At 48.0% G+C, this 23,133-nt stretch overlaps 1 protein-coding gene across 1 annotated transcript in view; it reads left to right on the top strand.

Moving 5' to 3' along the window:
• The first annotated feature begins 2,136 nt into the window (after window positions 1-2,136).
• MAP6 (microtubule associated protein 6) overlaps window positions 2,137-23,133 on the top strand; it is a 67,550-nt gene continuing 46,553 nt past the window's right edge. The window contains exon 1 of the mRNA XM_063127269.1: window positions 2,137-3,014. Coding sequence (XP_062983339.1) covers window positions 2,200-3,014 — 815 coding nt within the window. The 5' untranslated portion in view covers window positions 2,137-2,199. The remainder of the gene's footprint in view (window positions 3,015-23,133) is intronic.

Here is a 23,133-nt window from a genome sequence, read left to right as displayed (position 1 = left end):
TACACACACCTGCCGCCTGAAGTGGTACAGACCAAATGGCACACCCCACACCTGCAGCCTGAAGTGGTACAGTCCAAAACGTCACCACCCGCCTCCTGCAGCCTGTACAGACCAAAATGTCACCACCACCCTCTTGCAGCCTGAAGTGGTACAGGCCAAATGGCACACCCCACACCTGCAGCCTGAACTGGTATAGTCCAAATGGCACACCCTACACCTGCAGCTTGAAGTGGTACAGTCCAAATGGCACACCCCGCACCTGCAGCTTAAAGTGGTACAGTCCAAATGGCACACCCCACACCTGCAGCCTGAAGTGGTACAGTCCAAAATGTCATCCCCCACCCTCATGCAGCCTGAAGTGGTACAGTCCAAAACGTCACCACCCCCTTCCTACAGCCTGTACAGTCCAAAATGTCACCACCACCCTCCTGCAGCTTGAAGTGGTACAGGCCAAATGGCACACCCCACACCTGCAGCCTGAACTGGTATAGTCCAAATGGCACACCCACACCTGCAGCTTGAAGTGGTACAGGCCAAATGGCACACCCCACACCTGCAGCCTGAACTGGTATAGTCCAAATGGCACACCCACACCTGCAGCTTGAAGTGGTACAGGCCAAATGGCACACCCCACACCTGCAGCTGAACTGGTATAGTCCAAATGGCACACCCACACCTGCAGCTTGAAGTGGTACAGGCCAAATGGCACACCCCACACCTGCAGCTTGAAGTGGTACAGGCCAAAACGTCACCACCCCCTTCCTGCAGCCTGTACAGTCCAAAATGTCACCCCCACCCTCCTGCAGCCTGAAGTGGCACAGTCCAAAATGTCACTCCCCCCCCACCCACTCCTGCACCCTGTAGAGTCCACGCCGCCTCCTGCTGCTGCTGCATGTGTGGAGGAGGCCCAGGAGAGGCTGGCTTGACACGTGGCCACTTTCGGAGCGGGGACTCCAGACGCCCCCCTCCTGCTCCCGGGGGTCCTTGGAGCCCTTCCTCCCTGACCTCAACCCCCGCCGCCCCCCTGTGAAAGCGCCCTTCATCGCCTGGCCAGGCTGGAAAGGGTTAACCCCTGCAGCCACCCCCCCCCCCGTCCTCCTCCTCCTCCTCCTCCTCCCCCCCCCCCACCGCCGGCGTCTGCGTGCTGACGAAGGCAGGTGATCCGACTGCATCGCCTCGCCCCGCCCCCTGCTCCTCCCCCTCCCTTCAGCATCCTCCGCTGGGCGCGCGACTGGGTGGGGCCGTGTTTTCTCTGCCGCAGCTGCAGCAGCAGCGATGCTGTCCTTTGCTGCTCCTGTCGGACCAGGCGGATGCTGAGGCTGCCGCTGCTGCTACTGCGCCGCCTTCGTCCTCTTCTGCTTCTGCTTCTTCTTCTGCTTCTCCAGGCGCGCTGGTGATCTGCATCAGGCGAGAGCCAGCCAGCGAGCGAGAGAAGGGCGCGACAGCAAAGCCAGCCTGCAAGCCCCCGGGAGAGAGAGAGGGAGGTGGGGGCTGCAAGGCCAAATCTTCCCCCCCCCTCGCCCCTTCCTCAGCCATGCTGCCACCCAAGCGCCCCTCTCCCCTCTTCTGCAGGCGATGCGACTGGAACTGACCGTCTTCCCCGCCGCCGGCTGGCCTGAAATCCCCCCGGATTCTGGCAAGACTCTCTGCAACCTCCCTTGGGATTCGCGGTTGACTTTGGCCTCGTTCGGACCTCGGCAAAGGGAGAGGGAGAAAAAGGTTCTGACACCCCCCACACCCACACCCCGCCCTTCTTGATCCACTATTGTTAGTTGGGCTTCTTTCTCCCTTCCTCTTCCTCTTCCTCTCTCCCTCTCTCTCAGCCCTTTGGAGGTGGGGGGCTTCATAAACTCCTACTCCTCGAAGGGTGGGGGAGAGGCACAGATTAGTTCGCCTCTTTTCAGAAAAACTCCCGTAGATTTTGTGAGTGATTTTGGGGTTTTTTTTAAAAAAGCAATACTCATTGATTGCTTTTGTTTATTTTCAACCTAGACTTCAGCTGGCAGGCGCGACGCCAGACTGGGTGCTGTTTGCTTCTTTTTGAGGGGTGCAAAACCACATCTGTCACATTCGGTGGCGAGGAGGAGGAGGAGAGGGAGTTGCCACTGCTGAGTTGGGGGGCTCATTGTCTGGGCGGAGGGAGGGGCACGCAGGTGCTCAGACGTGGAGGGAGGGGAGGGGCTGGGCCAGGCTGCCGAAATGGCCTGGCCTTGCATCAGCCGGGCTTGCTGCATCGCCCGCTTCTGGAACCAACTAGACAAAGCAGACATCGCTGTGCCTTTGGTCTTCACCAAATACTCGGAAGCCACCGAGATCCCCGGCACTCAGGTGGTTCTGCAGCAGCAGCAGCCACGCCCGTCCTCGGCCATCGAGACCCAGCCTGCTGCCCTTGGAGGTGACCTGGATGGAGTCTCACGGGCGACCTCTACGGCCGTGGACCAGGCCCCCACGGCCTCAGGGGGGGCGCACAAAGCGACCCACCCCAAGGATCAGGTGTCATCCGACTCGGTGATGCGCCAGGACTACAAGCCTTGGCGAGTGCAGAGGCCCGAGCCGAGCTACAAGCCGAAAAGTGAGTACCAGCCGTCGGACACGCCTTTTTCGAAGGAGAGCCAGTACCAGAAGGACTTCCGTCCCTGGCCCATCCCCAAGAGAGGGGACCATCCTTGGATCCCCAAGCAAATGCCCATCCCTGCGGTGGATCTCGACAAGGGCTCGAAGGAACGATCCGGCAGTCAAGAGAGGAGGAGGAAGGCGCAGGTGGGCCAAGAGAAGGAGGAACGAGGGAAAGAGGAGACCGCGGCGGCAGGCAAGCCCACCAAGCCCGAAGAAGGAAGAGTCAAGAAGACCAAAAAGAGGGTCCATCTAACGGAGGATGGGGGGCCACAGCAGGAGCAGCAGCAGCCGGGGTCCTCCGCACCACCAGAGGGCAGCAAAGGGCGAGCGGCGGTGGATGCGCTCAACCGGCAGATCAAGGAGGAAGTCACGGCACGGGTGAGCACGTCCTCCTACAGGTGAGAAGCCTAAACTGGTTGTTCCACATACCCAGCGGGACGTCCTGCTTAATGAGTTTGTTCTAGTCTTCTGGCTATCTGCACGGACGGAGGTGGGGCTACCATGAGGTCAGGGGAGGTGGCTGCTTCAGTTGGGCAATGGAGGTTCTCCTGCATCATCTTCATGGATGTGAAAAGGCGGTGCCGTAGCTCAGTGGGAGAGCGCATGTTTTGTATGCAGAAGGTCGCAAGCTCAGTCCGTGGCATCTCCCATTAGAAAGGTGCTCATCTATTAAGGTTGGGAGGTCTCCTCCTGAGAACTTGGGGAGCCTCTGCTACTCAGAGTAGAAAACACTAAACCAGATAGAGAGATTGTCTGAGACGTCAGTCATATCTGTTCATATAAACTATTTTGCACTTATTCATATATATATATACCTAGAGTTGGAAGACCTAAAGATGGTACTGCATGCGCTGGTATAGAATCATAGAATAGCAGAGTTGGAAAGGGCCTACAAGGCCATCAAGTCCAACCCCCTGATCAATGAAGGAATCCACCCTAAAGCATTCCTGACAGATGGCTGTCCAGCTGCCTCTTGAATGCCTCTAGAGTGGGAAAGCCCACCACCTCCCCAGGTAACTGATTCCATTGTCGTACTGCTCTAACTGTCGGGAATTTTTTCCTGATGTCCAGCCAGAATCTGGCTTCCTTTAACTTGAGCCCGTTCTTCCGTGTCCTGCACTCTGGGAGGATTGAGAAGAGATCGTGGCCCTCCTCTGTGTGACAACCTTTTAAGTATTTGAAGAGTGCTCTCATATCATGTTATCATGGTAATTTCGAGGCTTGACTTCTGCAATGCGCTCTACATAGAGCTACCTTTGTGCCTAGTCCGGAAACTTCAGCTAGTTCAAAATATGGCAGCCTGGCAGGTCACCGGTACGCCTAGGGGGTGACCACATTACACCAGTTTTAAAATCATTTCACTGGCTGCCAATCAGTTTCTGGGCGAAGTATAAAGTGTTGGTTATTACCATTAAAGCCCTACATGGTTTGGGTCAAGGTTGCCTGCGGGATCGCCTTCTCCCGTACAATCTGTCCTGCACACTCAGGTCCTCTGGGAAGAATTTACTTCAGTCAGTGAAAACTAGGCTGACAACTGTTACCCAGAGGACCTTCTCTTCTGCCACTCCCAGACTGTGGAATGGCCTGCTGGGAGAGATCCGCCAGCTTAATAGTCTTTTCGAATTCAAGAAGGCTATTAAGACTGCTCTCTTCCGGCAGGCCTACCCAATCGAATTTTAAAATGTCTTAAAAGATTTTAGGATTTTGATAATGTATTGGTTATGTTTTTAATCAGTTTTATGTATTTTATATTTCTGTGTTCAGTGTTGTTCCCCGCCTTGATCCAGAGGAAGAGGCGGGTAAGAAATAAATATTATTGTTTTATGGATCACCCAGGACTTCCTTCCGCAAGGGAGGGCAACCCAGTGCCCACCCACCCCAGATCTTTTGGACTACAACACCCATCATCACCAGCCAGCATAGCCAATGGCAACAGGATATGGGAGTTGTATTTCAACATAGCTGGAAGGCACCAGGTTGCTTCCCCCTGTCCTAGCGGGTGCATTTTGTGATTTTCAGCTTGGGGTCAAATTATTACGGGCTGTTTTGACACCCTAAATTACATTTGTTTGTTTTTGTTGGACTTCAAAAAGTGCTTTTGGAAGTTGGAAGGTTTGAGTCTGAAATTTCGTAATAGACTCTGAAATTCTTTTGACTTTCCGTGTGGAAGTACAGCTCCGACATCTAAAAACTGAATTTTCACACCCGAAATCGTGACTTGAAACTTGTTACAATGGTGCTGTTGGCTTTTCTGAACTCTGTGTTTATAAATGTTCAAGTTTTGAGAGTATATCAGTGGTGTAGCGAAGCCGGGGCTTGTAGGGACTCTGTGCCAGCAGTGTTTTATTAGCAGGGATGCTGAACTCATCTGGCAGCTTCCTCAGAATTCCACTGGGTGGCAGGGAATGAAATTCCCAAGCAAAGCATTGTTCCTTGTTGTAATGTAAAGTATGGCCTTAAATGCGTAATTAAGACTCATTGGATTTACAAAAGACCTTCTCCTAACAGGTGAAAACTCCTAGAAGTAGTTTGTTGTTTTATTTATTTTATTTTATTCATTACATTTTTATACCACCAATAGCCAAAGCTCTCTGGGCGGTTCACAATGGATCAACACACCTGCCTGCAATTTTGAACTTTCCTTGGGGCATGGCTATGGGGAGATTAAAAGTGTGGATGCATGTCTCATGCATTGCCTTCGCCACTAAGCTAAATGCCCCTGCTCCAAACAACTGTGGAGCAGACCTCAGGAGTATCTAGCATCACCAGGAGGGCTGGGTGAGTTTGGGAGTTTGGGCCAGTGATTAACTCCCAGTGCAGTCTACCTCACAGGGTTGTTGTTGCGAGGATAAAATGGAGAGGATACACTGCCTTGGACTCTTTGGAGGAAAAAAGGTGGGATCTAAATGCAATAGCAAAAACGCACTGAATAGACAGGTCCTGTGGCTTTGTGGTCTGTCTTCAAACCAGAATCCAGCTTGCTTTCAACTGTTTCCTTCAGTTGCTCGTCAGTATCCTTTGGGTGAAGAGCGCGATTCACAAGAGCTGCCACAGTAAGTGGGATTTTAATCTGATCCATAATTGGCTGCTCTAAAACGTAACGTTTGTTAGCAATAGCAACAGATTTCTTGTGCTGTGACAGAAAATCCAACCGTGGAGCAGACCTCAGGAGTACGTGGCACCAGAATGGCTTTTCCAGAGGGCATCAAGGGTTGAATGGGTCTCTAGCTAGTGTGGTGTAGTGGTTAGAGAGTTGGACTGGGACGTGGTAGATCTCAGTTCTGGTCCCCCCTCAGCCATGAAACTCCCTGAGTGACTTTGGACCAGTGACTGGTTCTCAGCCTACCCATGTAAACTGCCTTGGATTACTTGGTGGGAAAAGGTGGGATATAAATGCATGAATAAATAAATAAATAAATAAATAAATAAATAAATGGCCTCTCAAACGTTATGATTTTTAAAAAGTGGATTAATTAATCATATATGTTTTACGCTGCAGTCATAAAGCTTAGCAAAGTCTGGCCAAGGAGCAGTTGGAAGCATGACTCCACCAGCAAAGAGGAGCTCCATTGGTAGGATGGCATGTTTACCCCCGAAGGAAACCTTGGTATGCTAGAGGAAAGTCATGTTGTACCACTGATGATGGCACGTTTACCCCCAAAGGAACCCCCAATATGCTAGAGGAAAGTCGTGCTGTACCACTGATGATGGCATGTTTACCCCCAAAGGAATCCCCAATATGCTAGAGTAGAGCTTTCCCAACTGTGTGTCGCGACACGTTAGTGTGTCAGCTGCAGTGTGTAGGTGTGTCACGCGAACGTAACGAGAAACCTCTGAGTCTCTGTGAAATAAGCAATACCAACTTGCACGCATTTTTACGCAGCAAAGGTGCCGATTAGTATGGTGCACTAGTGTATTCCCCTTCCGTCGTATCCGCGTATGCACACCACGGTCGAGGGATCATACAGGTACCGCGCATGCGCAATATGCATAATCGGGTCGAAACCGCTGATTCCGCGTCACTTCTGGTGACACGGCTGCACCTGAAGTGACGCATTCGAGAAATTCCATGGGTCCAGTTTTTTGATAGAACACCGTCTCAACCGCCGCTCCATCGCAGCTCAACAAAATTGGTTCAGTGTGAAAAATCTTGGAAATGTATGTTATTATCTTGCAAATCATATATTTTTAAAAATATGAATGAAAGGTTTTCATGAGATATGTTGTGTCCCCATCCATTTCGTTATTACAATTTATGTATGTGTCCGTATCTCTTATAAGGGGTTAGTTTAACCTCCGGTTTGCTAGTAAAACTGAATTACTGTGTCGCGAAATGATGCATGTCTAAAAAGTGTGTCACCAACATGAAAAGTTTGGAAAGCTCTGTGCTAGAGGAAAGTCGTGCTGTACCACTGGTGATGTTGCACCGGCTGTTGGGGTCCGAATGAGGTATCTCTAGAAGTATCTGGAACAACGTAGGTAACCATTGGATCCATAAGATCTAAACTTCACTTGTTCTCTCGACATTCCCCAAAAGAGGCTATAATGATGCTGTGGTGATACCCACTTTTCTGTCCCTTAGGTATGTCTGGAGGGTTTTTATGTCTAGTGAGTGCAGAATATTTGACTGAGTGGGTGTGGCTAGTGATGCGGTGAGAGAGGGAGGAGTATAAATAGGTTGGCTGAGGGGATTGTGAGGTTAGTTTTAGGTGTTTGGTTTGAGTGGGAGTTTTAGTCTCGCTTGTGCTTCGTGAGAGTGTTTGGTGTGAGGAGTGAGAATTTTAAGGGACTTGGGATTGTTGTTTTGAATATAAACCGCCCAGAGAGCTTTGGCAACGGGGCAGTATATAAATGTAACAAATAAAATAAATAAATAAATAAAAATATAAAAATATGCAGGTTTGATCTAAATTGAAATACTAAAGATTTGTTAAATTTCAATAAACTTTGTGTTCTGTTACCACAAACCACGTGTCAGCTCGGGGTGATTACCTGCTATATTACCCAGTGTAAAAACGTCTAAAAATACACCTGCTGTTCCGTACCTCAGTAATAGAACCTATTTGCCAAAACCCTTTCCCTTGTTCCCTCACATGTAGGGGAGAGGTGGTGCGGTTTTTACCCTTTCCTCAGGCTTTTCAAGAGGTAGCGCTTGGATTGAGAAGGGTGTGCTAGGCCAGGCCTTCTCTGTGAGGTTGGCGCCATCGCAGACGCTAGTCCTGGGGCTGGTCTAGTGAATTCCTTCCCATAGGAGTCAGTGGCAGGGGACAACCAGAAACAGCAACATCATGAAAGAATACCAACCCCCTTGCCCTGACTGCAGCAGAACTTCAATTTGAGGCCCCAGCTTGAAGCCGGAAGAGGCCTCGGCCTTCACTTCTGGCTTCAACCGGGGCCTCAATTGAAGCCCGCGACGGACGCAGGTAATGGGGCAGGGGGACTGGCCTACATGGTGCTGCTGTCCAGGTGGTGGTGGAGCGATGGACACAGGTAAGCCTTCCTCCTCCCTGCCCCCTTACTGCCTCCATCCTCCCTGCCCCCTCCCTGCCTCCATCGCTGCAGGGACTGCGGCGGTGGCAGCGCCAGATGAGTCCCCCTCCCCCCCACTTACCTGCGTCCGGAGCTCCGGATTGAGGCGATCCTCTTCGCCTCGATCTGCAGCCCCCCCAACTCTCTTCACCTCCACCTTTTCCAGAGGCGAATCAGGCCACCTCTCTATTGCTTCCCGGACCCGAAGAGAAGCGGATCATAGCCCTAATCCTAAGCATGCCAACTCAGATCTAATTCCAACTGAATTCAATAGGACCTACTTCTGATTAAGCGTGCCTGGGATTGCAGCCTCAGAATCTTATCTACCACATTAGTGAATCGCACGTTAGTAAATTGGGAAGAGATACAACTCTCAGATTCCTGAGAACTATCACTAAAACAGAAGAAGAGCCCTGCTGGATCACACCACATCTCTAACTAGCCCAGGATCTTGTTTCTAACAATCGCTGACTCTACTGGCTTTCAGCAGTGCATCAAGACAACAGCCGGCTCCTGCTATTGCTGTCTCAGCATTAGTATTCAATACCACGCTGCCTCTGAACGCGAGATGCTATAAAACGACACGGACTAATAGCCATCGATAGACCTTCTCCCCTTTCCTGAATGTGTCTTGTAAAATGGCTAGTATGGGTTGGAGCCCCCCATCACCCCCTTCATTGCTGATGGCAATGTAGCCAATATGGGACCAGTGAGATACAAAGGGGGGTGGCATTGTATGCTTGAGTGAAACCCAGCTTTCGCTGACGTACAAAAAACAAACAACGTTGTTGTCCACCAAAGGTTTCTCTCCCCCCACCCCTCCACAATGTCTCCAAACAGTACTAGGGATATCCGTCACTGGGAAATCCATTTCTTTTTTGGCTTCATAAGAGATCTACAGCATGTACCACTCAATTTGCATCTGCAAGCCCAATTGCAGGCTATCCCCGAATTTGCACAAACCATGACCGAATTTGTGCAAATTACACATTTTTTGACCGTGTTTTCATAGAATCATAGAATAGTAGAGTTGGAAGGGGCCTATAAGGCCATCGAGTCCAACCCCCCACTCAGTAAAGGAATCCACCTTAAAGCATACCTGACAGATGATTGTCCAGCTGCTTCTTGAAGGCCTCTAGTGTGGGAGAGCCCACAACCTCCCTAGGTAACTGGTTCCATTGTCATACTGTTCTAACAGTCAGGAAGCTTTTCCTGATGTCCAGCCATTTTGCACAAGTTTGGCTGTAATTTGTGCAAATTCAGCCATAATTCGTAGAAATTGGGCCGTAATTTGGGCAGATTGCTCAAACGTTTGTATAAGTGGCAGAATCTTACTGAGCACACTATGCTCAGTTTTCCTGGACAAAACTTGGATTACTGTGCAGGACACGGAATAATAGGCTCAAGTTAAAGGAAGCCAGATTCCAGCTGGACATCAGGAAAAACTTCCTGACTGTTAGAGCAGTGCGACAATGGAACCAGTTACCTAGGGAGGTCATGGGCTCTCCCACACTAGAGGCCTTCAAGAGGCAGCTGGACAACCATCTGTCAGGGATGCTTTAGGGTGGATTCCTGCATTGAGCAGGGGGTTGGACTCGATGGCCTTGTAGGCCCCTTCCAACTCTGCTATGCTATGATTCCATGATTCACTACAGATTCTTCTTTGTGAACCGCCCAGAGAGCTTCAACTATTGGGTGGTATAAAAATGTAATAAATAAATAAATAAATAAATTTCGTCAGGCATTGCAGCAGGAACCAAAACGAAGTCAGGGGGACCAAGCCTAAGAAAACCTGTTGAATTCCACCCCCCAAAACAGATTTCTCCAACAGCCCTAATGAGGACTGAGCATACTCAGTGGCCACAGACTGATGAGTGTCCCTGGCTAATTGCCATCCATTCCCACTTGGCCATGAAGCTTAGTTGGAGACCTTGGGCCGCTCACTGTCTCTCAGCCCAGCCTGCCTCATAGCATGGCTGGGAGAATCTTCGCCACCCTGAGAGTACTTGGGCTGAAGAGTGAGATAAAAACCATTCAATTAAATAAATATTGACTATGCTCTACTCCCGGATCAGAGGCGGGATGCCTGTATAGGTCAGCTGCTGGGGAAGGTGAGCTGGTCCATACATGCCCTGGATGAGGACTTCTCATTGGGGCATCTACATAGGCCTTTGGTCTGATCCAGCACAGCTTGTATGTTCTGAAGGGTGCAATCTTTTGCATGTTTACACGGAAAAAAGTTCTAGAGCTAGCGTTATAACTTTTTTTCTGTCTAAACCTGCAGAGAAGTGTACCCTAAGGTAGCTAAATTTCCTTTAATGATTTGAAATAAGAACTGCCTCTTACTTGGTTGTAGTTGAGCCAGCTTGAAAAAAAAATAGAATGTATTATAACCCAGTAGGATCATAGAATAGCAGAGTTGGAAGGGGCCTACAAGGCCATCGAGTCCAACCCCCTGCTCAATGCAGGAATCCACCCTAAAGCATCCCTGACAGATGGTTGTCCAGCTGCCTCTTGAAGTCCTCTAGGGTGGGAGAGCCCACAACCTACCAAGGTAACTGATTTCATTGTCGTACTGCTCTAACAGTCAGGAAGTTTTTCCTGATGTCCAGCTGGAATCTGGCTTCCTTTAACTTAAGCCCGTTACTTCGTGTCCTGGACTCTGGGAGGATTGAGAAGAGATCCTTTCCCTCCTCTGTGTGACAACCTTTCAAGTATTTGAAGAGTGCTCTCATGTCTCCCCTCAATCTTCTCTACTCCAGGCTAAACATGCCCAGTTCTTTCAGTCTCTCTTCATAGGGCTTTGTTTCCAGACCCCTGATCATCCTGGTTGCCCTCCTCTGAACACGCTCCAGCTTGTCTGCGTCCTTCTTGAATTGTGGAGCCCAGAACTGGACGCAATACACTAGATGAGGCCTAACCAGGGCCGAATAGAGAGGAACCAGTACACCTCTCTCTTTCTTTAATGTTTAATTTCTTTAACATTTAATATCAGTATATATCTCTCCCTCTCCTTGGCTGCTGAAATACATCAGGATAGGATGTGCACTTAAATGTCACAGATATGCTGATTTTCCTGCTACCTTCTCTTGACTCTGTTGTTGCTCCGTCCCTCTATTTGGGCACAGGAGACAGTTGCTTGGAGCACCTGATAGGTTTCTTCCCATCCTTGCAGATCGGCGTAATGTAATGCTTAAAAGGCTGGGAAGGAAATCAAGGCTGTAACCTGCAATGGAATTGTAAATCCAGACGTCGTTATATTTAATTAAGCAGGACATTGTGAATATATTTTCTCTGATTAAAAGAGAAAGAGAGTTGTGGATCATTCATCGTTAATTCGTATCAGCTCTGCACAGTGGTCACCTTGACCGAATATTGCGTCGTATAAATCTCAAATTCCAAATAACTATCCAGAGTCCTGAAATGGTATGGTGTGTGGCTGTTAGTACAATGTTGAGATTACTTTGCTGCTCTTAGTTTCAGGGAATGGAATCCTAGTTTGCAAAGACGCTCTGTGTGAAAGGGTGGTTGATTGACTTACTTGCAGCTGTAACTATGGCTGCTCTTTAAAAATAAATAAATGTTTGCATGAAGCAACACAGCCCTGGTTTTCTTTTGGCCTGCATTTGACCTGTGTTTTAAGTGCATGAAACTGACCAGATTTCAGGTTGATTTACTCTTCTGTATAAGTGTGAATTTAAGAGGTTTTTAAAGGGTAGACTGGAAATAGAAAGCATAAATAACTAGTTCTTCACACAGTGCATAGTTACACTATGGAATTCCCTTCCACAAGATGTAGTTACAGCCATCAGTTTCATAGAATCATAGACTAGCAGAGTTGGAAGGGGCCTACAAGGCCATCGAGTCCAACCCCCTGCTCAATGCAGGGGGTTTCGATGGCTTTAAAATGGGGTTGGGGCTACCCATGGCTACTAGTCCTGATGGCCATGTGCTATCTCCAGTAGCAGAGGCAGCAAACCTATATACACTAGTTGCTGGGGAACATGGGTGGGAGGGTGCTGTTGCACCCATGCTCTGCTTGTGGGTCTCTGGTCGACAGCTGGCTGGCCACTATGTGAACAGAATACTGGACTAGATGGACCCTTGTGTGATCCAGCATCAGGGCTCTTCTGATGTTCTTATGTGTTTGCAAACCTACTCATCACAATTGCAGAATACCCATAAGAATGTTTTAATCAATTAATCAGTTATATCAGCTTTGGCTATGGGGCGATATATAAATGTAATAAATAATAATAATAATAAATGCTGAACCTTACACTTGGGCTCCCAGTCCAGCCTTCTGGAGTTGCCCAGAGGGCCCTCTTCCCAGGCTCCACACCCTTACCCTAACCACTAACCTTTTGGCAATCTCCTGGCATTTGCACAGTTCCTCCCCCCACCCCGGTCTTTTATAAAAAAAAAATACTATAGTGTAAGTCCAGGGCTGGATTAAGACATGCCGACACCCTAAGTCTTATCAAGATTCAGAGGACCCATACCATAAAAATAAAGACATTATAAGAGGAAGGGTAATGAAAGGGGACCACCCAGCGTTAGGGGGTGCTTGTAGTAAGAGTTTTTATTTATTTATTTATTTATTTATTTATTACATTTTTATACCGCCCAATAGCCGAAGCTCTCTGGGCGGTTCACAAAAATTAAAACCACAGTAAAACACCCAACAGGTTAAAACACAATTATGAAATACAATATAAATAGCTTTCTCAGAGGCTAATTAAGTAAATTGATTTGAACTTCTTTAAAACTGGCTCTGTGCTTATTGCTTCCAATACTAAATGCTGCATTGCCACGCTTTCTCTGTATAAGGCAACTCTGCTGTAATTCACACCAGACCTTCAAACGTATTTAAGCCAAAGCGATTTCATCTTCGTTACCTTACATCTTAGTTATCTCCAACATATTTAGAGGCACCTCATTGTATGAGGCCTTCAGCTATGGCTTGCTTGGCTTGTTCCAAAATCTGGCACTGTGTAAATCTTCTTACTAGAGATCGACCAAACCAGTTTGGCTCATTTTTGTATTAAATTAAAGCTCGAGCAGTGAAGATGTGCACAAAGTTTTGAAAGTTCAAAAAAGTTCAAAGCTTGAGCTTTGATAGCAGTTAATTTCCTCTGCACCAATCAGGTAGGGCAGCCCCACCGGCATCGGGATGACAGACAGCCCTGCTCAGCCAATCAATGTGGTGCAAAGGCAGGCCCTAAGGACAGCTACAGTTAGGCTGTCGCCACCAGCGGGGATGGGGAAAGCGATGGAGGTGGCCCATCAGGGTGTGGGAGGGAGAGGGAGCGGGGCCATGGCATATGCAAATTTCAGAATGGGGATTCGCTGGGCACGAACCACAATTGCATTATTCATGAGCCATTCTGTGGTGAGGGAACTGAGGGACGGAAAGCCAAGAAAGGACCACTAGCACCCATGGCGACATGGGCTTTGTAGTAGTTCTAAAATGCTGAAATGCCTCTAAGCCTTAGTTACTGGCAGTTAAATTAAAATACGCTGGTATTTTTTAATATTTTGGGCCCCAGCTTCTACTGAAATGTGGCCCTGGGGAGCTTCTCTGAAATGGAACTTGACTCTCAGGCTGAAAGCATTTCAACCCCCTTTGAATTAGATTCATCAGATTTAAATCATTTTTATCCATGAAAAGCAGGCCCTCCCACGAACCATTCGGTGGTTGTTACAAAGTTTGTTACTGTAGCCTCCCTGAGTGCCCTTTTCTTGGGAGAAAGGCAAGTACTTATAATCCAAGTACTTATTCAAAACTGTAGTTGGCATCTTAAGACATTTCTTCCGGTTGTGATGGGAAGGGCACCTCTTCAAAGGTTATGCTGCGGCGACGCGTCCAGTTCATCACCGGAGTGCTGGCTTTGCACGCAGGAGGTCTCTGGTTCAGTGCATGACATCTCTGGTTAAAAGGGTCGGGTGAGGGGAAAGCGCCTTCTCTGCCAGGGACCGCACAGGGCTGACCCCAGTCAGAGCAGACTCAGTGCTGGACTCGCCGGACCCGTCATCTGACTTGTTGAGCGAGTGTTGTTTTTCCATCTGTGCAGATTTCATAGATGAATGATTCGATTTGAAACTTGCACAATGAATCAACTGAGATTATTTAATCAGGTGATGGCTGTAATTGCAATGCACACTCATCCGGAAGCCGGAATTAGCCCTGGCTCCCTCTGGAAGATACTTCCAGCTGCAAACCCATAAGAACATAAGAAGAGTGCTTCTGGATCAGACCAAGGGTCCATCTAGTCCAGCATTCTGTTCACACAGTGGTCAACCAGCCATTGGGCAGGGACCCACAAGGCAGGACATGGTGCAACAGCACCCTCCCACCCATGTTCCCCAGCAACTGGTGCACACAGGCTTACTGCCTCGGACACTGGAGGTGGCACATAGCCATCAGGACTAGCAGCCATGGATAGCCTTTTCCTCCAGGACTTTGCCCAAGCCTTTTTTAAAAACCATCTAGATCAGTGGTTCCTAAAGTGGGCAAGGGGGCAGCAGGAGGGCGCTAAGAGGCAGTACCGTCCCCTTGGGGTAGGTGGGATTGCACAGGGGGGCGTTAAGAGGCAATGGGGCGGCAGGAGGGCGTTAAGAGGCAAAGGAGCAGCAGGGGGGCACTTGAGGTGGTCGTTTCTGAGAAGTGCCTCTCCAGAAGGTCTTAAAACCCAGGGACATTTTTATGGGAGAAGGTAGTTTGGTCCCAAGCCATATAAGGGAAGAATCCACACATGTATAAATACCGTTTAAGAAGAGTCCTTTTAACGGTGAATTGAAATGTTTCAAAAGCACATAACACTAATGAAGAGACATACCCTGCTTGGTGTGCCCCGCCACGCCGGGTGCAAAACAGATTACTAAACATGGTGATTTAAGACTCAGGTTAAGTGATTTTAAACCAGACATTGGGAAACTGGTATCACTTCATCAAGCCCATCCATCACATTAAGAATTTACAAAGTAGTGAGGTACTCTACTGCCCAGAGAGCTTTGGCTCTGTGGCGGTATATAAATGCAATAAATCAAATCAAATCAAATCTACCCTAGTTACTAAATGTGATATCTAATATACTTGCTAAATGACTATCAGACTTTGAAAAGATGATATCACTGGATCAAGTTCATCAATTATGTTTAATTGAATAAACTAAAAAAATGTAATTGGATTTTGAATAAATATTCAGTTAATTGTTACTGTTTTGAATTTTATTGTTATTGTCTTCCTTAGTGGGTTGTTGAAAACTGCTATTCTGAATAATGATTTTTATAGTGTAGGGTAGGGGGCACTGGGCATGAGTTTGTGGAACCAAGGGGGCGGTGACCTGAAAAAGTTTGGGAACCACTGGTTTAGATTGATAGCCATCGCTACATCTTGTGGAAGTAAGTTCCATAGTTTAACTAAGTGCTATGTGAAGAAGTCCTTCTTTTTACTTTATGCGGCGGCAAACCCAGATTTTCTTCTGCACAATGTGCAAAAAGGCCCTCTGTTTTGCCTGCACGGTTGCGTGAGCGCACAGGCCAGTTTAGAGGCTGCCAATTTGGAATGGTATTTTTCTCCCATGTAAGAACCCCTGTTTATACCGACAGCAAATCCCAAGGTGGTAACGGCCACAGCCTCTGGCTTATGCCTCATCTTGAGTATTGCGTCCAGTTCTGGGCACCACACTGCAAGAAGGATGCAGACAAGCTGGAGGGGGTTCAGAGCAGGGCAATGAGGATGATCAGGAGCCTGGAAACAAAGTCCTATGAGGAGAGACTGAAAATTCAACCTGGAGAAGAGAAGATGGAGGGGAGACATGCGAACACTCTTCAAATACTTGAAAGGTTGTCACACAGAGGAGGGCCAGGATCTCTTCTCGATCCCCCCAGAGTGCAGGACACGGAATAACAGGCTCAAGTTACAGGAAGCCAAATTCCAGCTGGACATCAGGAAAAGCATCCTGACTGTTAGAGCAGTACGACAATGGGACCAATGACCTAGGGAGGTCGTGGGCTCTCCCACACTAGAGGCCTTCAAGAGGCAGCTGGACTGTCAGAGATGCTTTAAGGTAGATTCCTGCATTGAGCCTTAGAGGTCACTAAGGCCTCTAATCTATGATTCTATGATCATATTACAAATCTATGATTCTGTGAATAACTCAGCTCATTCAGAGAGGCCATGTGTGTCCTCTTTTAGTGAAGACAGCCCTCTGTTTGAACGGCTTCCAGAGGAACATCTTCTATTTTAAGGGATTGTCTTTGTTTGAGGGATTGTCCAGTCCAGTTCCAATTTAAAGATAAACCATAAGAATTGTTGCCCGTCAACCATTAGTACCAGAACATCAAATCAAACAGGCAGGCACACCGGTTGCAGTCTCTGTTCCCTCCCTCTGTGATGAGTTGTACTATATTTCTATTCAAAGTCTAAGGATTATTTCTAAATTTGCATCTATGCATATACACAAGCAGATGCGAATTTGATGTACATTTGTGTCCTCTTTTTGGTGATGCATTTCCTCTTTTTTGGAGATTAACTTACACAGCAATCGAAATCAGGTAGCTGCATGAGTCCATTCAAACAACATGAGCACAGTCAAGGAAATAATGTTTATAGAAAAGTGTGCACACTTTTGGCTTCCAAAACTCTCTTCCTCAGACTGAATGTTTAAGAAAACATATTTTAAAGGAAGAAGAAATGAAAATCACTCCACTGAGGGTCACTTAACTTTTGCTGCGAGATGTTTTGGTTTTGCAATAAGATAGAGATGGTCCCCATGGACTATAATACTCAGAAATAAGCCCCAGTAGACTAAATGGGGCTGTTCACACAACACGCGAACCCACGTTCAGGTTTAAACCATGGGTTGTTCGTTGAAGCATGTGTTAACTGTTGCCTGAACGCGGCATGTTTTCCGCAGGATGGATTATCGTTTTGTCTGAACGCAGCCATGGTGGCTTGTTAACCCTGCGGTGTGGCTTGTTAACCACCCTGAACGTGGGTTCTCAAGGTGGAGGGTGAGAAAAAATCATGGTTCAATGGACAAACTGTGGTTCAAAACAACCCACACTCCACCACTGAGTGTGGGTTCAACCAGTGAGTGTGGGTTAGTTTGTTGTGTGAACAGCCCCAGTGGGACTCATTCCTAAGCCAAGGTGCTGCATAGGATTTTAGTGGAGCTGCACAACTTTTGTTTGTCTAAGATCACGAGTTTGCTCCTGAAAAGATGCTCCATGAATTAAGGCTGCAAAATGTACCAGGCTGAGATCACATAATCATAGAATAGTAGAGTTGGAAGGGGCCTATAAGCAGGGCCGGTGCCAGACTATTTTGCGCCCTAGACAAGGTGAGCTACTTTCACACACACACACACACACACACACACCCCAAAAATGCTAACTTTGATTTTTAAGAACCTATGTTTCCTGGAAAAAATCAGAAGCACAAAACTTGAACTACTAAATTTATTTTAAAGTTCAAGGAATACGTCATGCCAATTATAGCAAACAAATTGGAAAGGAACGTCTGTGGGCCTAAAATGCATTATTTAATAGGAATATCACCTCCAAATCATCCCCCCCAACTCACACATGCATGCACACACACACACACTCAGCGTCACTCACTCCAAACAAACACACGCATGAACACATGCATTCACTCAAAGACCCCATGCACCCCATTCACCCAGACATTCTCTCTCTCTCTCTCTCTTTCTCTTCCGGGCGCATTCCGGAAGTCCGAACGTGGTGCCACCCCACCCCCACTCCAGCGTCCCCGGCTTTGCTTCGGCTGGGCGGGCACCGGGCGCCATCTCGCCCGCCCAGGCCCAGCTGAATCCTCTGGCCAGGCCGGCTCACAGCCAACGCGCGTGAATGCTGCGCTGTGCCCGGCGCCCCTCTTAGCTTGGCGCTCTAGGCGGCCGCCTGAGTGGCCTCTATGGTAGCACCGGCCCTGCCTACAAGGCCATCGAGTCCAACCCCCTGCTCAAGGCAGGAATCCACCCTAAAGCATCCCTGACAGATGGTTGTCCAGCTGCCCCTTGAATGCCTCTAGTGTGGGAGAGACCACAACCTCCCTAGGGAACTGGTTCCATTGTCGTACTGCTCTAACAGTCTGGAAGTTTTTCCTGATGTCCAGCCAGAATCTGACTTCCTGTAACTTCAGCCTGTTATTCCGTATCAGATCTTGAGAGCTTTCACCAAAGATACAGTGCTAGGCGGACCAGTGCCCTGGCTCAGTTTAAGTCATGTGCAGAAGGAAGAAGCACACAGAGATGTTCAAGCTGCAAACTTCTGCCTGCCCCAAATATCACACCATTTGTATGAAGCATTCACACTTTGCACAACAGAAGGCTTGAGGGATTTCAGGCCTGATGCAATGAGTCTGAAAGCGTGATAATTCCAAAGGGAAGGACCACATACTAAAGATAATGACTTCTACAATGGCAAACAACAAAATAAACAGAGAAATCAGTCCCAATTGTTTCAATGGGTTTTATTTCCAAGTCAAGGTGGAATCCTATTTGTACCTACGTGGGAATTTGCCGCGCTAAATTTTGAGAGTCTTATTTCCGAGTGAACAGGCTAGCTGTGTGCAGTGGAGGCTGGAGGCTTGATATCACTGGGGTGGTGAATCCACTCCAGGGTTCAGTCAGAACCAGTTAGAAGTCTAAAAGAGCTGTCCAAGGTGCACCTTGGAGAACTCCTTTAGAGTTCTGTCTGGTTCTGACTGAAACCTGGCGTGGATTCAAGGTGTCAGGATCAGGATTAGTCTCCCTGGTGTGTACTGTGAAACCAACTCTGAGCCTGAAGAGGAGGAGGAGGAGGAGCCCAGCCAAGAAAGGAAGAGGGGGAGGAAGTTCTCCAAGGGTCTCCAGGAGTCAAGGAGGATTCTTCCCAGGCACTTATCAGAAAGAAGGCACCCAGGCTCAGACATCCTCCTCCCCGCCCCTGAGAACTCAGTCTTCGTCAAAGTGGAAGGGAGTGTTGGAATTGACAGACCCCAGTGTCCGTCGCAGGGTCAAGCAGGCAGAACTGAGAGGAGACGGGAGGTGGTCTGCTAGATTACCCACTCACCAAAGGTTACAACTTGAAGACCCTCCTTGAAGGAAGGATTCAGTAAAAACCTGTTGGGCACTGCGGAAAACGGGCCATTTAGTTGATACGCAACTGCCTCGCTCTGTTAGCCTCACTAAGCGTAGAGGATAGCTCTCAGCAACCACACTTCCTTCAGGCGTGAAGAGGTGTGTATTTACCGAATAAACCTTTGTGGTTTGCATGGCAGACTTCTTTATCTTCTCACATCTCGGAGGGAGGGCTTGGAGTCATGACACCACTGACAGTGGATATTGTTGAGATTTCCAGCGTTAAGCCCCATTCAAATCACCAGCTGCGGAAACAAGAAAATACATCATGCTGTTTTTCCTTTTAGAAAATAGCCTGATACCTCTGGAGCGCTGCAGCCCTTTTTCAAAGGTATTTTCTCTCTGTCTAGAACTTGGGGCCATTTTCTAAAGTGCTCTTCCACAGCTTACAGAATATCGACTTATTTAAAAGCACATTCTAAAACAACAACAACTCCGCATGCAAATTTAGCAAAGGATGAACATTTGTTTATATTGAATTGATGTGCTTTTTGTTTTGAAAGCTGACCACAGATTTGTTTGGTTTGAAGTTCAGAGTCCTCTTGGTACTTTGTGAATAGCCCAGGAATTCCCAAACTCTGAATTAAAAAATGAACAGCTCTAGAATATTTCCAACTATGGAAGAGTTTGCCCATTGCGCTTCTTTATGGACTCTTTTCAGATGACAAAATTAGCCACAGTGGTTAAGCATTTTGAGCTAAACGTTGTGGGTTAGCGTGTTGTGTGAACCATTCCTAACCATGGTGGCTACATAACCACAGTTTAAACATGTGCACTAACCGTTTGTTGCAAAAGGGTTAGCACCCTAACCATGGCTTAGCGTGTTGTCTGAACAGGCCCATGATGATATACTGTTCTGGTATTTCCCCCTTCCAATCAACAGGGGAGGGCAATCTCTCTATCCTCTGTAATTGGATCATTCCAGTTGATGGAAAGGAAAGGAACCTCTCGTGCAAGCACTGAGTCATTACTGACTCTTGGAGGGACGCCAGCTTTCGCTGACGTTTTCTTGGCAGGCCTTATAGCGGGGTGGTTTGCCGTTGCCTTCCCCGGCCGTTATTACCTTTCCCCCAGCTAACTGGGGACTCATTTTACCGACCTCGGGAGGATGGAAGGCTGAGTCGACCCGAGCCGGCTGCCTGAAACCAGCTTCTGCTGGGATCGAACTCAGGCTGTGGGGAGAGTTTCAGCTGCAGAAACTGCTGCTTTACCGCTCTGCACCACACGAGGTAGCAAAATTAGCTACCTTCAGTGGAAGGTACCCACTGTGTCTCTGTATTAGTCCCTCCTGAAGAGACATGCCCAGATCAATGACTCACAAACAGCGGAGTTGAGCACCTCTAAAGGAGCGCAGTGCTAACTCTAGTTACGTAATTTAAAACTGAACTATTTCTGGAAGGTCCCTAAACTTTTGGGTGGGTTGGGTACATTGGAGATTTTGAGAGTGTTGTGGGTACTGTCAAAAAGTGTTTGCCATCGGGGTATGTGGCTTGCCCAATCACAAAATGGCTACCATGCCTGGTCATTTCTCAGAGGAAATCTGTAGAGACCAAAAGAAAAAGTAACCTTCCCAAGATCCTAAATACAAGGTGGGAGTTTAATTAAAAATGTTTTAAAGGCAAGAAATTTTTAAAAAGACAAGAAATAATTTTTTTAAAAAAAAAATCAGTAGAGGAGGAAACAGATGGGCTCCAAGAGAGGTGTCCATGGGAACATGGTTAATCCGGTGAGACCAAAAGAAAAGATCTCAGATTTGGGGTGTAAAAATCAACTGCTCTGGTTTTCATTCTGAAAGAAGTACTCATCAATATGAGAAAAACAGATGCAGGCAGCCCTGCCAGGTAGTTCAGAGGGAAACAGAGATTTGAATTTAGACCTCGTCGGTGGCTGTTCTGACCACTAAATCGTATTTTTAAAAAATGGTTTATGGAGATGATTTATGGGTTTTCTGTTTGCGCCGTAGCAACCTTTTTGGTTGTCCTGCTTTCCAGACTCCACGGCTTCTCTCCTCTTGCGTACCCAAGTCAAGTTCACTTTCCCTTAATAATAGCATTGTCTGGCTAATCTCCAGATAAAACCCTTAGCTCTTCTCTAGATAGCATTTTGAGAATCCAAGTACCCTCCCGATAACGTGGCAGCCAAGCCCTGCCAGACAGTAATGAATGCACGCTAATAGAGGAGCTTTCCGAAATAGAACAATTATAGCCCGTGATTAGAGCTTAATGCTCCTGCTGAACCTTTAACAAGGTTCTCCTCCCTGTTCCCACACTGCCACTTGCAGCATCAGTGAGAAACACTCCAACTGCCTCTGCTTCCGCTTGTACAGAAGCCCTTATTATTTGCAGTACTCATAGAATCGTATAATAGTAGAGTTGGAAGGGGGCTATGAGGCCATCGAGACCAATCCCCTGCTCAGTGCAGGAATCCACTCTAAAGCATCCCTGACATATGGCTGTCCAGCTGCCTCTTGAAGGCTTCTAGTGTGGAAGAGCCCACCACCTGCCTAGTTCATTGGTTCCATTGTCGTACTGCTCTAACAGTCAGGAAGTTTTTCCTGATGTCCAGCTGGAATCTGGCTGTTCCTGTAACTTGAGCCCATTGCTCCGTGTCCTGCACTCTGGGAGGATTGAAAAGAGATCCTGGCCCTCCTCTGTGGGACAACCTTTTAAGTATTTGAAGAGTGCTATCATGTCTCTTCTCAATCTTCTCTTCTTCAGGCTAAACATGTCCAGTTCTTTCAGTCTCTCCTCATAGGGCTTTGTTTCCAGACCCCTGATCATCCTGGTTGCCCTCCTCTGAACTCCCTCCAGCTTATCTGCATCCTTCTTGAAGTGTGGTGCCCAGAACTAGACACAGGCAAATATATGGGGAGGTTGTAGTGGGGCAGAAGAAGAGCAGCTCCAGGGCATGCGTGTCCACGGCTCGGCCGATGCCCCACCATGCCTACACTTCTTCCTGGCTTTCTTCTTGCTTGCAATGACTCTGTAAACTTTACCACACTAAAACTGGGGAAAGGACACAATGATCAGTGGTCCCAGCGGGCTGGATTGGCACCCCAAGTGGGCCAGATTCCCCCCCAGGCTCTAAGGTGGGGTGACAATGATGGAGGGAATTGGGCATAGGGGGCAAGGCACTGGGCCATAGCTTAGATTCGGATCCCCTGCTTTGCGTGCAGAAGGTCTCCGGTTCGACCCCCACCATCTCCAGGTAGTGCTAGAAAAATTGTAGCCTGAAACTCCGGCGAGTTTAAACAACCTTCAGCTAGATGGAGCAAGGGGCAGACTCAGCGTAAGGGAGCTTGCAAGGTTCCTACTATGTGGAATGCTTTCAGTGGCAAATGGGACTTCTCACTGGTCACTGAAAGGGTTTCATAGATGGCCTTATAGGGCCCATCCAACAGTAGAGTTGGAAGGGGCCTACAAGGCCATCGAGTCCAACCCCCTGCTCAATGCAGGAATCCACCCTAAAGCATCCCTGACAGAGGGTTGTCCAGCTGCCTCTTGAAGGCCTCTAGTGTGGGAGAACCCACAACCTCACCAGGCAACTGATTCCATTGTCGTACTGCTCTAACAGTCAGGACATTTTTCCTGATGTCAGTGGGGACTTGGCATCCTCAGAAAACAGTTTTCCCTTGACCCCATTGCAGTGGTGGTGGCAGGGGTGGGTGTGGGGGGGAAGGACACACTGCAGAGAATAGGGCTGTTTAGCCACTGTGGGTTAATTAAACCATGGGGCTTCACGGCACGTGCCAGCCACCATTTTGCACATGCAAGCCACGGGTTGTTCTAGAGGTTGTTAAACCCACACATAACCCATGCTGCCCAGGTTCACATGACGTGAC

Source organism: Elgaria multicarinata, chromosome 5 (genome assembly GCF_023053635.1).
Source record: "Elgaria multicarinata webbii isolate HBS135686 ecotype San Diego chromosome 5, rElgMul1.1.pri, whole genome shotgun sequence".
NCBI lineage: Eukaryota > Metazoa > Chordata > Lepidosauria > Squamata > Anguidae > Elgaria > Elgaria multicarinata.
The sequence above is the reverse complement of the archived record's forward strand: the minus strand, read 5'-3'. Positions and strand labels throughout refer to the sequence as shown.